Source organism: Lates calcarifer, linkage group LG8, assembly GCF_001640805.2.
Source record: "Lates calcarifer isolate ASB-BC8 linkage group LG8, TLL_Latcal_v3, whole genome shotgun sequence".
In the NCBI taxonomy this organism is placed as follows: domain Eukaryota; kingdom Metazoa; phylum Chordata; class Actinopteri; family Centropomidae; genus Lates; species Lates calcarifer.
The window spans coordinates 3983774-4000908 of record NC_066840.1 but is presented as its reverse complement, the minus strand read 5'-3'; the positions used below and the strand labels follow the sequence as shown (position 1 = coordinate 4000908).

Here is a 17135-nt window from a genome sequence, read left to right as displayed (position 1 = left end):
ATTGCCTAAAAATACAACTGAAAAAGTCAAATGTCCAACAGTCTAAAACCCAATCTACTGAGTGTCCTGTCACATAAGACAACTGAGTAGATGGAACAAGAGAAAGCATAGTCAATCAACTGACTATAACTTACACACAAACACACACTGTCTCCTTGATAAGTTGTGTTAACAGATAAAACAGGCAACAGACAAAGTAGGGAATTAGGCCACAAAGGAAAAACAAAAATATTGAAAACATGTAGAAATCAAGGAAAGGAGAGAGACAGAAATGTAATTCTCCTGACAGGTTAGCAGTTTGCACACACACAAGCCCACTTAACACATCACAGACTCCCACGCGATGTGTCGTCACTGACCAAAGCTATCAGCGGCGTTAAGAATCAGCACACGTTCCGAATATTTCCAAAAGAAATTCCACCTGCTCTCACTCATATGAAAAATTGAGCAATTAATGTGAAGAGTGAAGAGATATAGAGTGAAGGTTTGTTACCTGCTCTGCTGCGGAGTCCAGAGGCCTTACTGACACATCGGTGCTCCGCTTTCTGCCTGCCTGGTCCTGCTCAACACACACACACACACACACAAACACAAACACACACACACACACACACACACACACACACACACGGTTGAAAATGAATAGCCACATGATTGAATTAAGATATATGCCAGTTTATTTCATGACTCCATGACTCTGATTACTTTTTGTTTCACCCTAACAACCAAATTTCAAACTCTAAAATCTTTTTGTTCCACATTATTACATTCTTGCAAGGTCCTCACAAGAACAGAAGAGGTAACATACAAACACACACACACGCAGGCTTGCTTTAATTAGGGTACACCAAGGTCTTGAGCAGAACTCTGAGAGGTGGGAACTAAAATATTCAGAGTGTGCAAGATGGCATAGAGCTTTTAGCCAACGCCCTCAACTCTAAATATTTCATTATGACCTCTTTTTGAATTTCTCCTGGAAAATCCTTGTATGTCCAAATGGTCGAGATAGCATATTTTTACATTTAAAATGTTTAATTGATTTAAATATTTGCAGTAGTTGCACCATTGCCTTTAAATTGTGTTTGTTCAGCTTGGATCTGAAGGGTCACATTCAACAGTGCTTAAGCTGAAACGACAGCTTAACTGGATGACAAACCTTCCATGATGGGGTTTGTACATTTGATAACAAATTTAAGTGCCCCCTGACAAATAATCCAAGGTGAGCGTTCACACAGAAGCTCAACACAGAATTGAAAAGAATAATAACGAGAGTGTGGAAGATTTAGCACCTGATGAAAATGTTGCAGAGTGAGAAGAGGAAGTCATTTCCCAGAAGCAATCAACCTTACTGGTTCTACAAACCACCAATGTCATCTAGCGTGCAACAAATAAACAAGCACTAATATTCACACAGGTCACAAAACTCTCTCTGCAACAGGAAGACATACGGTTTGTGGAAAGTGTGGCCTGCCAGTGCTGCAGGTGTAAGACAGATTATCATAGCTCCAAGCATGGTCTCATTTATAACTGTTTTAATTAAACAAAATCACCTTTTTAATTATTCATGTGAATGCTATGTATATGTTTTATTATGCACCTAATCTGCAGTAATTTCATGTTGTCAGCAATGTTTGTAGCAATGCATGCATTTTAGTAGAGCATCTGGATTGTTTTTATTATTAATTATAGCCTCCACATAGCAATAGCATAAAAGTTGTGATAAAAGTGAACCATATAAAACACCAAATTGCTACAAATAATTTAGCATGGCACTGATCCCTGAGGAAACACTCTTTATAGAAGGGTCACAATGTCATGTAGGCAGATGAAAGATACCAGCTATCCCTGTTGCATCACATTACCCTTACATCTATGAGAGAACAACAGCATCTTCATGACACCAAAGTTATTCTTGTGAAAAGGGCTGCAGTCAGTTTTTCTTTTTGCTTGTAACTGTTTTATTCAGACAACAGTTTTGCTGAGCATGCATGTCTCCCATGTCTGCCTGAGTTCAAACAGTTACACTCACTTGCACCCTGCAGGTGTTGCCTACTATAACCACAGTGTTACTCTGCTGGTGCAGCCAGGGGTTCAGAACACCCACAAAAAAACAAGACACTGCAGTGATAAACAAACACACAAGCAGTTCTGTGAAGGTGTACTTGGGCACAGTGGTACTTTACATGCTAACATCAACACGCTAACACCCTCATAGTGACGATGCTAGCATATTGATGTTTATCAGGTATAATGTTTATCATGTTCACCGTTTAAATTTTATGTGGTACCATGCTAACATTTGTTAATTAGCACTGAATGAACTGACATAAAGCAATGTAATGGAGAAATTAGTTAAGACTTGATTATGGTGCTAAGTTATCACAATTCATCCTGATGTGGACATCAATGTCTGTCTAAAATTTCATAGCAATCCATCTGATATTCAAAACATAACACTCAAAACCACAAATGTCCACCCCAAATGACCTGCCAGTGGCACAAATGAAACATGTGCCAAATTTCATGGTAAACCATTTAACAGTTGACATTTCACAAAAAATCAAAAATGTCAGTCTCATGGCATTGGTAGAGGAAAAGTCAGAGGATCACCAAAGTCCTTAAGCTTCATCATCTAGGGACTCTCTGTACAAAATTTAATGCCAGTCCATCCAGTCGTATTTCAGTATGAGCCAAAGTAATGGTCTGACTGACTGACACTGCAATTACTACAGCCATGCAAATAGCATGGCTAAAAACTGCTTTTAAGTACCTACCTTCAAATGAATACTTTTATAAAAAGAAAGCAGAGGAGAAAAAGAAGGAAATACTAGTATTTGAGAAGTTACAAGCTGTGAACAAGCTGTGAGCTGTTTTATTCGAATGACTGTAACAACAACTAACAAACAATACAAACCAGGCAAAAAACAACCACTCACTGTAAAAGTATGCACAAGTCGTGTAGTTGCAGTTGGGAGGGCAGATTGTGGACAGGTTGCCAGTCTAAAAAAGGGTAGTCAAACTACCTGTTTTCTCAAATGATAATAAAGTGGTTAAGGCAGTGGTTTTGTGTAATAGTAGAGTTGTGTAATTGTCTCTTTGACCATTCACCCTCCCCATGCTGTGTGAAGACTTAAATTCTACAGTCACTTGTCCACTTCTCTAATATTTAAGCCACTAACAAACCACTGAAACACACACGATACCTGCCAAATCCATCAATGTGTGAACTGATTGAAACCAATCATTTCAGAGCCTGCACCCAGGCAAGTTCTTCATCTGACAACATACAAGACATCACATCACACACTCACTGAGCCTGTCACATAATTAAATGCAAATGCATTAAAACTTAATGAAGCATCAGATAGACCCATTACGCATGCTGAACTTAATGACTTGAAGGCAATCTGTGTAATCAGAATCTAACACGTACAGATAGCTCTCTACCACACACACACGTAAGCACACCAAATAGACATATAATATAACTAGACAGATATTAATAGCATTGAAATACAGTGTCTTCTACATGAAGAAATCACCGTCACTAACCTGCTCTGTGGTGCTAATATTCACCTATTGAAACTCGCTGGTGTGTGGGATAGATTCATTAAGCATGTGTTAAAATTAATGACTAAAAATGAATCAGCGATAGTAGCGAGCTATGTGTCTTTGTTTAAAATGACTGGAATTGGCAGAGACACCTCACCCTGTCTCAGCATACTTTGTCAAAAATGACCATACAGACACACACACGCACAGTTAATGTTGTTCTGTAACTCTACTACTCTTGCAAAAAAATTTGATTTTTAATTTCTCACAGATTTGTGTGATGTTCTAAATTAAGTTTTAACAAGGCAAAAGATATTTTAATAGCACATGAAATACCTTTTCTAAGTGGAAACTGTAGAACAGAAGCAAAACAAAGGATTTTTGAGACATATTCAATCTCCAAGTACAAGACCTTTTGAAAGTGCTGTGAAGTGGTAATTTCTTTTATATATATATATGGAGCTCCTCTTTTATATATATTTAATTCCTCAAGATGTCATTCAAGCTGCACCTGCATACCAAAAGTTCTGTTTCAGAGTTTTAGGAAGCTCCTGTTTCTTGTATAATGTTGGGATTAAACTTGATGGAAATGTGTCTGAAATGTCACTTTCCATCTAATAAAGTTTTGTTTCCAACAGTTCATAATTATAAAACGTACAGATCTGCTGTTACATAAATCTCTTCTGGCCCGCTGCGTTGAGGAGAGGATGTTTTTATCACCTGGGTGACAAAGGCTGACAGGTGCAACCACTACATCAGTGTGGCGAGCATCAAACATGCTTCGAGCTTACAAGTTCATGTGTTAACTCATTGCAGTATCAAATACATATAGAGCTTAACACACACATACTGACAAGCAGCTCAAGTGTTCCACACACTCACCTGCCACAAGACATTCCTTCTGGAAGGTAACTTGGATTTTTGGTAAATAAAGACATTGAGTAATATGGTCTAACATCAACTACACATCCCATACAATCTAAAGACATGAGATGTTTTATTCATTTGTGTCAGGTCAGCTTTGACACAAAGGTCAGATACTAACACATTAATACAGGCCTCCTATCATTCTGCATAACATACTGTTTCAGTTCTTATGTCAGCTTTTTTAAGTGATTATTAAGTATCTGCAGCACAGTCAGTCTATTGCGAAGACATTTCAGAAAGAAGTAACTTAACACCTTAAAGTGGCATTGATGAATATTTTTCTATGAACCTTGGGTGGGCAGTGTGAAATGGGACCCTTGTAGTGATGCAACCACCAATTATTACCTAACTCTACAGTTCCCCTTTTGGCATATTGTTTTGGCTTTCCAACCTGCAACTTAACAGTTCTGTTTCCAGAGATTCTGACTAATGGTAGTGGAAAAATATCGGAGGATCACCAAAGTCAACAAGACTTGCCCCCTTTGGAACAAAGTGCTGGACCAACTGACTGACAGACCAATTAGCAACACCATCCCTGTCTAGTCACAACCAATGTGAAATCAGAAGGTCATCTTTACCTGTCTCCTGTCGCTCCTCCTGTTTCTCTCATCCAGTAAGATTCTGTTGTCATGGAGATCAGACTCCTCCCCAAGCAAAACCTCTTGAAGCTCTGCCCACTGAAAGGCACAGTCTGTCAGCTGCCGCCTCTGCTGCTGTGGACAGAGAACAAATAAATCATTTACATTGAAATCAACTACAACAAAGAAATTTTGGCATATCACTGACATTTTTAATTCAGCTTTTATATTATCAACATTGCAGTTGCAGTCACTGTGGGTCACATAATATTCATACAAGGTTGAAGGTGTTGTCAGAGCAGTTAGAGTGGGCAGAGTAAGGATGTGACTCAGCAGGTGGAAGGTAATACTGCAGGTTCTTCTTGTAAAGATGTAGCTGATAAAAGAGGGTGGATTTCAACAAATTTTCTCCCCCTCTTAAAATGTTTTATTCCCATCAGCACTCTTGCTTACTTGCTGAATGTGTACAGAAGAAAAATGGGGTTAAGCAGTTACTTACATCCTCTAACTTTTGCCGTTGCTCATGTTGCTGTTGGATCCTCTTCTGTCTGTCAGCCGCTAACTGCTGCTTGTATCGTTCCTGCTCTGCCAACTGCTGCCTGTGCTGCTGTAATGCCTGAACATACATTTTCATGTTTTTAGTAAATGATACAGTAGGTTTGTCACACTGAAATCTTTGAGTTAAGGGTTAAATATACTGAGTTAACTTGGTGCTTAAATCTGCTCAAGCAAAACTAAAAGAAAGCCCTGTTTGACTCTGCTGCTCCAACTTTGATATGAGGCATTTATATCTAAAACTTTAATGAGACCAAAGGCTAATTGCTGAGAGTGAAACAGGATTACAACTCCAGATTTCAGAGATGCTTGATGCTTGTAATAAAAGGCTAAAATAAATGAGTGAAATTAATGAACCTGAACTTGCCGTGCTGAAGGTCACACCACTGTGACCTTTACTACTGCCAGTACTGTACTACTACTATTGCTAATACTGATAACATTAATCTAGGGCTGTAACTAAGAGTTATTTTCTTTATCGACTAACCAGCAAATCATTTTCTTGAAAATGTTTACATATTCTTACACCCCACCGCAAATGCAACAGTGATTATTTACCTTTGTGGTTTTTTAAGATATTTTGTTTTTCCATCAACCAATTGTTTAATCGAAAAATCATCATACTTTTTCAGTTCTACAAATGATAATATTACTAATATGACTAAGTTCCATGTGCTATATTGTTTTGTTAATGAGTTTTGATGGCATGATTACTGCATATTACTACAATACGAAGTAAAGTGTATGAGGCTGCCAATGAACTTGAAACCTACCTGCTGTCTCTGCTGTCCCCCACCTCCTCCGTGGCCTCCCTCTCTGCCTCCGTTACGATCTTCTGTCTGTAAGCGAAGAAACTCTCGTCTCAACGTCCATTCGCCAGGAACATTCACTATGGAGCTGAGAGAGAGAGAGAGAGAGAGGGAGAGAGAGAGAGGGAGAAATGATGTAAGCGATAACAACACAGTTACACAAATACACACTTTCTAGGTTAAAGTGCTCAGTTCCCTGTGCCATCTGGTGTTTGATGTCCAGGGACAGTAACAGAGAGGCTAGTGCATCTGACTAACATGAAAAAATCCACGCACATGCCCCATACTGATTCATTAGCAATGAACCTACTGAGCACATAAATAGAGTTCGGCAATGACATATTTTTCAAACACCACTGAGGTACTGCTGCATGTTTACTTGGAATCATCAGCTGCTTGATGCCACCTTGTTTCCTGCTTTGACTATAAATGTCAAATAAAGGCAAACCACAGAAACAATATTGATGCCTAATATAAAAAGCCTTTTACCTGGGTTCCCCTTCCTCCTCTGCTACCTCGTCCTCCTCCTCTTCACTGCCACTGTACTCATACTCTGGACCCTCTGAAAGAGACAGAGACAGAGAGAAAGACAAAATAGTATCAATTCATTGGGTTAATATAAAGTAAATATAACAGAAGTTATTAAAACCAAAAAAATCCAGCGTCTCCTTGATCGTTTACTGCCCCATTCTTAAAATATAAGCTATTAGAGCTGAGAGGGTTTGTTGATTAATCACTTTGCTGATATATAAATATGAATATAATTGTTTTACATCATTGTAAACTGAGCATATCTTGGGTTTAAATTGTTGATTAAGCAATAAGAAAATGTCACATTGGGCTCAGGGAACTGTCGTATGATGTTAACTTATTCATTGATCAATCGCTTAATGGTGAAAATAATTGTCAGTTGCAGCTGAATAGCTACAGTTTATCACAGTGGTTCTAAATATGTGAACATGTAAGAGTAGACGTCCACCAGCTGCAGAGCACTTGAGGAATGTGCCCCACTTCACTCTGGTGCCCACATTAACACTAGCTGCACGTCTGTGTGTGAGGCTATTGACTGTAAAAGGATGCATTCAGTGTTGTCAGGAACGAGGTGTGGTTATGGGTGGTGCTTTGGGCGAACACTTCTGATGTGTAAGCACTGGTGTGGGTATTCTTCTCTGGTTTTTCTGAACCAGCCACTGTTTCATTAAAAATTCCTCCATGCCCTGCCGTCTTGTTTCTACATCGTCTACCACCACTAGCAATTTTGTCATTATCAAAGCCACACGAAAGTATAGTGTGGGCAAACTTGGGCAATAAGAGAGTAAATGAGAGTCTTGTTTTGTGAAAGACATATGGGACAGAGTTGTTATACTGCAGCATGGCTTTAGAACAGCAATGCTGAATCATCTCAATCCTGACCCCAACACATAAACTAAAAAAGTTTCTCTCCTTTCCACACACACACACACAGACACCCACCTCCTACCATGGGACCAATAACACATGCACATTAGTGTATGCAGTCAGACAGCTGAAAATAATGTATCTGTACAGCTGTTTTAAAATCCATAGTGAACTTTTTGTTCACACAGTGACTATTCCAACTTACTGACTTTGTATCACAGACATTTGTTTTACAATTGATGCGTAAAGAATAAGTCTTTCTGGTTTCCAGTTTTGACTGTGGCCACTACAGCAGAAATCCAGGGGGCTTATTGTCCGCAGGCCAAGAAGATGGACCCAGCCAGCTCAACATAACAACATTTGGCCAACATATGGTGTGAAAGTAACTCGGGCTAACTTGAACATTTACTTGACACGCCTTATGTTGCCACTGACACGCAGAAAGCAAAACACAATACAGGTGTGTTTGTTCAAAACAGAAAAGACTACAGCTTTTGCAGTGGACAGCGGAGATCTCTGTTCCTGTGATGTCATGTTTGAAAGTTTTGGCTCACGTCACGTCTTTCTATTGCCAAAGTTGCAGGAGGAGAGTGCATTTTGGAAGGTTAATGCCTACTTGTGCTGACCGAGAAGAGGGCAATTTTGTTTTTCTTTTGAGTGATTTATCTTGCAAAGCACAGACCATCTTTGTCCAAACTACGCTCTTGGGTATGCTGAAAATGACACATCCTTTTTGCATCATGTCCGGAGCATTTTTTTTTTTTTTTAGGCAGCAGCCAGTTTTTCCCACACACATTTAAGACTACCAGCATTTCATTATTCTGGAGGGGCAAAGGGGCACACCACACACACAAATCTAGTCTTGAACACATAGCATGCACACACACATGCACGCACACAACACATGCAGCATGCAGAAAGTCTACCAGTCATTAGTGTGTTTTTATAAGCTAACAGAAGATTAGAACCAGATGGCCACTCTGTTTCCTCCTTCCTTCCCCTCAGCTTCTCTCTCTGCTCTGTTTCTGTATCTCTCTCTCTCTTTCTCTCCCTCTCTCTCTCTCTCTCTGCTGTTATCACTGTCTCTTCTGTCTCTCAGTTTGCCAGATGAAGATGAATAAACCTTAAGGACAATACAAGGATTTCTTACACTGCTTGAATATCAGCGTGAAAACAAAAGAAGAGCAGAGTCATAAATATCTCTGTCTTCTCTTCTCTGCCACTGATTCTTTTTCTTGCCATCTGACTGCACATGTTGGCATCACACATTCAGCACATGCAATTCATCCAGAGCAGAATGAATCTTTAGGACAGGATGAGGATAAATGATTCTCATACTGTACGTATCTCCGCTTTCCTCTCTCCCTCTCCATATTTCTAATTTGTCCCATTTTTTTCATCCTCTTTTTCCATCCCTCTTTTCCTCTTCCTCCTCCTTTGTTTCTGTGTCTGTTGTGTAAAACGTTGCCCAAGTGAGAAGAGTGGAGAAGAAGAGGAAAGGTCAGCCATGTACAGCCTTTTGGCCCGACTCAACATTCCCCCTCTCTCACTCTCTTGTTCATTTTATCTGGCAGTCTCACTGTCGCCCTTCTTCACTTCTCTCTCCATATTCAGCATGATTAAAATATGTGGCATGACTGTAAGTGTTCAAATTCAAAAGCTGCCTGGCACAGGAGGGAAACCTGTTGTTTAGCCACTGCTTCTGTATCAACTAGTGCATTTTTAGAGATGTATATATTAGCATATATCATCATAACTACATCAAAATCATATCATCACCAATTCTTTTTGGTTTCAATGCACTAAAGTAGCAGCAGACAGGTTTAGGAGTTAAGAACTGTAGATTTACTTGATAAGATATGAAAACATAACAAAGCGTGATATATGCAAAAGAAGTTGTGCAAATTTGGGTAACCCTAGCAGCATAATGAAACATTTCCACAAACAGCATGCTATAAATTAGCTGAAATGCAGTGTTTGTGACAGCCTGAGCGAAGCAGCTGCTGGGCTGTCAGTGCAGCTGGTGCATTCTCTCTCAGCTCAAGTGTGTTAGTGGTTCTTATTCCAAGCACAAGTGGCCTGAAACACACCTAATTCACTGAATTTCTGAAAAATAATGGAAAATCTACTCTGCAAAGTGGTCTATTTGTAAAACTTTCTGATATCCCATTAGTTATCCAAAGAATTCATCATATTCCTTAACTTGTCCTTGTCTGAGAGCAACTTAACAGTTCTAACACTGTGGGGCAGAGATGATGACCTCAATCTAGAATAATTCTCTGCCTTGACAGCTACAGCACAGATTTTCTGCACTTCCTCTTTCTTAAGTTGGACTGTGTGCCCTGTGGGTTTTTGTTAAGCATTTTGTGTTTGTGTGTATGTGTCTATATTCAAAATCAGGTCTTTATTTGAAATCATGAAAGCTTTTGTTTGTATGTTCCAGTCCAGTTGCTAAGACCACCCTATGATTTGAAGTAAAAGAAAACCCTTCCTACACAGAGGTGTCTTTTCACCACACTGACACAAACATGGCATGAGGCAGCCAATAATATCAGCACAGGTTCCTCATTAGGACTGCAGCCCATAGCAAAATTCTCTGTCAGGCTCTGTCAGTGTGAGTCACCCCACATAAATGGATCACCTGAATAATTCAGCTGTAAATATGAGAACTGAACTGCACTGTAATCAATTCCAGTTTGAATAAAAGCGTGAGTCAGGAAACCCAAGAGAAAAAACTAAAACAGAAACTAGAATAGCAGACAGCATTTGATCTTCAATAGATTCATCCATCAGCTGTACCTGTGACTGGTATATTTATTAAATTAATTTCTGCTTACCTTTCTCTCTCTTCTTCCTGGTCCTGTCCAGGTGATCTTTGAGCATGATGCGAACTTGTCTCTCATTAGCCAGGTCTCTGATGAAAGCGTGTCTCAGAAGGGCGTCGGTGGTGGGTCGATGTAGGTGGTTCTTCACCAAACAATTATCGACAAACGACAGGAAACGCTTCGACCTATGAAAGATGGAGGGAATACAGATGGAGAATGAGGGTGGAGGAAAGGAAACACAAAAAATCCTACTATCAAAATGTACACTGTATAAAATGTGGGGTATTTTTTAATGTACTTTTAACTCAAAGAAAATACTAGGAGCCTTTAAATCAGGTTTGATAACAAGCATCCAGTTCATCTGTATTAGCTGCGGTCTGCATCTCACTTTACTCACTCACTTTTGTATTATCATGTTTAATCAGGTGTTTGCTACTTATCACCTGTAAATAACTCTGTGGCCAAATGGCTTGATAAAGCTGTGTATAAATAAACCGGAGTTGTCAAATGGGAAGTGGCTGCGGAGCAAGAACACAAGTAACCTACAAATACATACCTGTAGTACACTGATAAAATCAGTGGAAGCAATTTTATTGACTAAACCTCCTTCTTATGAAAGTAAGAGAAATTGATATTTCATGCAAAGATCTACTTTGTTTTCAACTCTCTCTCTGAAGAAGATTCTTAATGAAATAATCTCTTTACTGAGGGAATGTAAGCACAAGCAGGACCATGACTAAAAAAACAAAATAAACTGTATTCTAAAATTCTAAAACTCAGAACTCAGAATTTCAGAGGTGGAGAACTAAGATAATGTGCAAATCTATACAATACATACAAATCATATGAAAAGAAAGAAAAAGGACAAGTTTTCAACAATGAAGTGTAATAGACTAGAATTAAAAACCAAAAAGGTTCATTGTTCAAACATATTAAAATCAACAACAGTGTTTATAACAAAATTTTGAAATATTTAAACTCACCTAGAGTAAGCAAGCTAGTAATCACTTGCTGGAGTACTACCAACGAAAATCCTGGCAAAAATGTTGAAGTTTTACTTAGTGTCTGTAGACAGATATGCTCCCTAACATTTGAGAGAAGCAGTGTCTGTAGTCTAAACTCAAATATAGGGGAGGAATATGTGTTGCTGCTTAGTTTGAAGGATGCCTGGCGCCTTAGGGAGGCCTGGAGGTAAAAGGACTGCATACCCCAGACTGTTGGAGTTATTAAAAGCTGTCCTAGTATCTGAACTAGTATCTCTGATGATATTAAAGATGAATGAAAGAGTTCAACTAGAAGTTCATTCTGAAGAGCTTATCCATTATATATGAAAGAGGAGGGGAGGAAAGTGAACGAGAGAGAAGATTCAATAAACTTAACTCTAATTAAGATTTTATTTTAAATGGCAGCAACAACTCCCAGTACACACCAAAACTGAGTACATCCCTGGTCAATATCACTAAAACAATCTGAAAAACAAAAGTGTTTAACAATCTGAACCCTAATCAAAGGTCCATATTTAACAATTAACTGTCAGTACACCCTTCATCCCTCTATTATTTTAATACATTGTGTGTCCACCTTTACTTCTGGTGACAGATTTGATCCTCCTGGGCATGGATGCAACCAGTCTTGCACAAATCTATGGAGCCATGATTGCCATTCCTCACAGATGATTCTTTTCAGCTGCTCTTCGCTGGAGGGGTTTTGTTGTTCTATCTTCACTTTAAAATACTCCAAAGATGTCCTATTGGATCCAAGACAGGGGATGTACTTGGCCAGGTTTTCACTTTTTTCTTTTCCCTTGCTTGATTTTTGGGATCACTGTCATGTTGGAAAATGTTCCTCCTGCCAAACTTCTTGAGACTGGGAGTCATCTTTTCATTCAGTATTTGGGTATAGTACAGACTTTCATTCATAGTGCCTATGTCTGTCTATACATGTCATCACCACAGCACCCTTTGTACTCAGGCAGCCCCCTATCAGCACACTCACGCTTTCATATTTAACAGTCGGCACTATGCAGTCACTGTGGTAGTCCTGGCCAGGTCATCACCAAACATGCTGGGCTCCATCTGATCCAAACTAATTTACTTAGATTTCATCTGACCATAGAATGTGCTGCCAATATTAATCAGGCCTCTTTTCAAGTTCTTTGGCAAAGTTTAATCTTGCAGTTTTGTTAAGTTTTGTGAACAATGGTTTTCTACTTAGATGTCATCCATGGAGGCTGATTTCATGCAATGTCCTTCCAAACTGTCCAGTCAGTCACCTTGTGCCATGTCAGCAGCACTCACCAATCTGTTTTTCAATGCAAAGTTGTGTAAACAGCGACTTGTGGGTGGCATCTTTTTTTGATGATGGCCACTGCATGTTCTGTTATTGGTTGCGTGGCTCTTCCTACACCTCCTAACCACTGCTGCAGCTGTGTTTCAGTTTATGTTCAGTAGCCTATTGATGCTCTGCTGCCCTGTCCCATCTTTATGGAGTCTCATGACCTGGTTTCTTACTTGGTCCGACAGTTTCCTCACCATGTGGAGCCATGCTGCTTTAGACACAATCCAGGACAAAACTGAGAAAGCTGTGGTGTTAACAGGTTATTGTTCAGGCAATTAGCCTAAGGTATAATCAGTTTTGTTTGCATGTCTGGACATGCCTCTGACTTTGAATTTTCAGTTTCATTGTGAGAAGAGAATGTTGGGATATCGTTTGCCTGATTGTCTGAGGCAAAAAACCCTCAACAAAAACCACTTTCAAGCCATGTTTTCAGAAGAGAAAACCTAAACACTGCCCTCTGCATCCTGTCCTGTATATGAGTGTGTGTGTAAGACTGTGTTCACAGGCTTACCATTTCTTTGATTTAAGTTTGGGTGGAGGGTTTCGTGGAATTAAAAACAGTGCTCTCATTGGATGCATGTCACACAGGGCTATGGAGAGAGAGGTTCCGAGAGAAAAGAAGAGATAAACAATGTAAAAATACAGTAGATAGGACATGGAGAAACATAAAAACAAAATATTAATAATATCAATCACTTATGTGTCTCACTTACGAGGGGCTCCTTCAGCCATCTCTAGAGCGGTGATGCCTAAAGACCAGAGGTCACTCTAAAAATGAGAGAGACAGGAAAAGGTTAAGACTGGTGCACACACAAAGCTTAACTTGAGCTCTTGTCATTTCCTGTAAACTTTGGATGTCCTCTTTTAATTCAAACAGTAAATCAGTCTGTGCATAGTGTGAGAGTATAGATCCAGGAATTACTAAAACAATTTCCAAGGCTTCAAGCCAAACTTCTGGCATTTTAACAAAGAATCATTGGATTCCTCTCAGTGATTTCAAAAGTCACTGTGTAATTACTTCCAGAAAAGGACAGAATTAGCTGTATTTCCATTTAAACATGTTTCTGTGAACTATATCTAATCAGTCTGTGTGATTGGAAACTTCTTGATGAAAATGCTTGCATGAAAGATGTTCTGTCAGTAATGAGATTCTTATATAAATAATAATGAAAACCTTTCTTCTGAATATAAGGTGATGAAGGCCTAGACCGCATTTACTGTAGACTTGGTTGCTTCATGTGTCTTTGACGGATCAGCTCTTGGATATCAAAAAAGGGAAGTGCAAATGCATTAAAGATGCCTTCAAGACGAACTGAAACCTCAGGAGACGTATTCTAGCCAGATGTACTGCAAATGCATCTGTTGCTTCAAGGCACTTACAGTACATAATCTTTACTCCTCCCATGTCTAACTATATAAGTATGTGGCCTGTGTAGCCTATACAGCAGCTGTACTGCTGTGAAAATAGGCAGATGAAGTTACACTTAAATCAGCCTTTGTTCTGCCTCAATTAAGTGACAGGAAGGAAACAGGTCCAGTGAATTAAACACACAAGATCATACAGACACCATAACATGCTGTTGTTGCGTTGATCTGATCTGTTCAACCACTGAATGATTTGCCTGGGTAAGAGAGTTGGTCTGTATTGGTGTTCCTGTAAAGCTCAGCATAACTTTTATTTCACTTGCATGCCATCAATCATCCATGTGTTTGTGCTATGGATAGTATTTATTGTAGCTTAACTGTTATTGTTGTAGTGAAACTGCTTAAGTGGCTATAATATTCTTTCCACAGTTAGCACAACTTTAGATGCATTACAACCACCCTTTGGCCTGAAGTGGGGCTCATCCTAATTTGAATGTAGCCCAGGAAAACCCAAACGGGTGCAATCAGGTTTGTGATCTGGCCAGCCAGGTGCATATACCTTATGTGGCTAATGGCCTGTCTACACAGAAGGTATTTCAATCATGTTTTTCAGTTGAACAAACAGATGCTTCTGTTGTAAGCAGTACACCCATACAATACACAGGCCATGTAATGTCTCGCCCTACATCCATGTAATTCAATTCAATTCAATGCAATTTTATTTATATAGTGCCGAATCACAACAAAACTCATCTCAAGGCACTTTTCATATAGAGCAGGTCTAGACCATATTCTTTAAAATAGGTATTTACAATGTAACAATATCCAAAGCAAATTTTTATCGCTTTAAAAGTGTTTTATGTAAGTTTTTGCTATAGCTACGTAGTTAATGTTAGCATTTATAGCTAGTTTGTTTAGAACGCTAACCAGCCAGCCATGGCTCGTCCCCTCTGGTGACACCATTTTGTCAAAGCGAGTCACTGTAATGTCAACATTGGCTATGTAGCAATGGCAAAAACTTACATATAGCACCTTTAAATCTATTTTCTTCTGATTTACGTGTTTAACTACATTGTGTGACACAAGTGACCCACACTCAATATTGCGCCACTACTTTGTGTACAGTTCAATATGATCTCAGCTGCTCTTCCAAGTTTGTCTAGTGGTATGTGGTTGATTATTTGCTGCATTCAAATATTACCAATTGCATTTCTTAGTTTTTAGTTTCAGACATCACATATATATCTGCATTAACTGATAAAGAACAAGAACTTTCACGGTACCAATCAGTGTTTGAAATGCTCTTCATTTTTCTGTTGAATGCCTTTCTTTTATACCCATGAGTCACCCAAGCTGCTGGGAACTAACCCAATTCTCAGGGTATTTTTGCAACATCTCAAGAGGTCACTAAAAATTTCCTTGACGTTGGTCAGAAACATAACTACATCTGTGTTGTTAAGTACCCTGTAGTCATATGTGGCATCAGGGTTCTCATCACATGCGATGACCTCTGGAGCCATCCAATAGGGAGTACCAATGAAGGTGTTCCTACGACCAATGGTCTTGTCCAGCTGAGCCGACACTCCAAAGTCAACTGAAACATAAAAATGTGGGACAATCTCACGTCAGCAAACAACCACAGCCTTTGCTTCTTTTCATGGTTGTGTGAATTATTTATGTATGTATGACTGTGATTGTTCTACAGTTTAGCCGTGAGGGATGTGCATGTGTTTGAGAAACCACAGAGCATGTGTAGATGTGTCATACCCAGTTTGACTTCAGCATTCTCTGTGAGCAAAACATTTTGTCCCTTGATGTCTCTGTGAATCACATGATGGGAGTGAAGATGGGAAAGACCCTGGAAGACAAACATACACACACATAAACACACACATACACACAGAGTCAGATGACTATCACTATAAATACGAAGTCACAAACACTGCCTTCAAAGAGTAGTTGCATTATGTGTCTATTCTGAAGGACTACTGAACAAAGAGTGGGATTTATTTCAAGCTTGTTGAACTACTTTTCCCTGCCAAAGAAATTCTAAGTAACCTTTCTTTAGGTGGCAGGGTGACCTAGTAGCAATGGCACAGTTTGAATATGTGTGCATCTGTGTGTGTGTCTTGTGTGTGATTGTGTGTGTGTGTTTGTGTGTTTGTACTCTCGCTTCTTCAAAGGAGGTTAAATAAACAGAGGAAGTGAGTCTTATTTCAGACAATGACTTCATCATGCTATGCTGGGTGTCTGTGTGAGTTTGTGTGCGTATGTTGAAACAATGGGGAGACAGTATGGCTGACAGCAGCAGAGAAAACACTGGCGTCAATCCAGAGCCCTTTGTCTCTCAAGTTTTTCACTACTACAAAAATAATCTCAGTTCCATTTTGTCCTTGATTGTGTCAGCATCAGGGACAGATATGTTGGAAGTGAGTTGATATAGGCTGATATACTGTATATGTGTGTGTAGATCTGTTAGTAGAACCTCAAATACAAACACAGACGCAGAAAGCGGCGCAAACATCCCGGAGTCTTTCTCAGGACCTTATGATCTCCCATAATGATAACCATAACATCTTACAGACATGTGTTTTAAACTGGCCTTTTAAGTATATAAATGAAAAAATAAATCAATTATTCCCTCCAAGTCACAGTGGGAAAACATGACAGAGATGATGATCCCAGTGATCAGTGTGAGTTCGGCTTCTTCTCTTTGATGTTGTGGCAAAGAATCCAGCACTAAAAGTAGCTTCATGTTTCTTCATCCAGCCTTTAGTTTGCATCCACAC

The 17135-nt window shown here is 39.3% G+C and overlaps 1 protein-coding gene across 5 annotated transcripts in view; it reads right to left on the bottom strand.

Annotated features, from left to right (window-relative positions):
- Positions 1-17135, bottom strand: part of si:zfos-2326c3.2 (mitogen-activated protein kinase kinase kinase kinase 4) — a 64008-nt gene that overhangs the window by 28355 nt on the left and 18518 nt on the right. For 2 of the 5 annotated variants that reach the window (XM_018670090.2, XM_018670103.2), the window contains exons 6-15: positions 16114-16204; positions 15810-15940; positions 13695-13749; positions 13493-13571; positions 10657-10829; positions 6911-6983; positions 6386-6509; positions 5557-5673; positions 5058-5192; positions 494-559 (exon numbers count right to left, since the gene is read on the bottom strand). In XM_018670090.2, the coding sequence (XP_018525606.1) occupies positions 494-559; positions 5058-5192; positions 5557-5673; positions 6386-6509; positions 6911-6983; positions 10657-10829; positions 13493-13571; positions 13695-13749; positions 15810-15940; positions 16114-16204 (1044 nt within the window). Of the gene's footprint in view, positions 1-493; positions 560-5057; positions 5193-5556; positions 5674-6385; positions 6510-6910; positions 6984-10656; positions 10830-11621; positions 13193-13492; positions 13572-13694; positions 13750-15809; positions 15941-16113; positions 16205-17135 lie in introns of those variants that run through there. The other 3 variants (XM_018670097.2, XM_051072157.1, XM_051072158.1) reach the window with 3 other exon arrangements.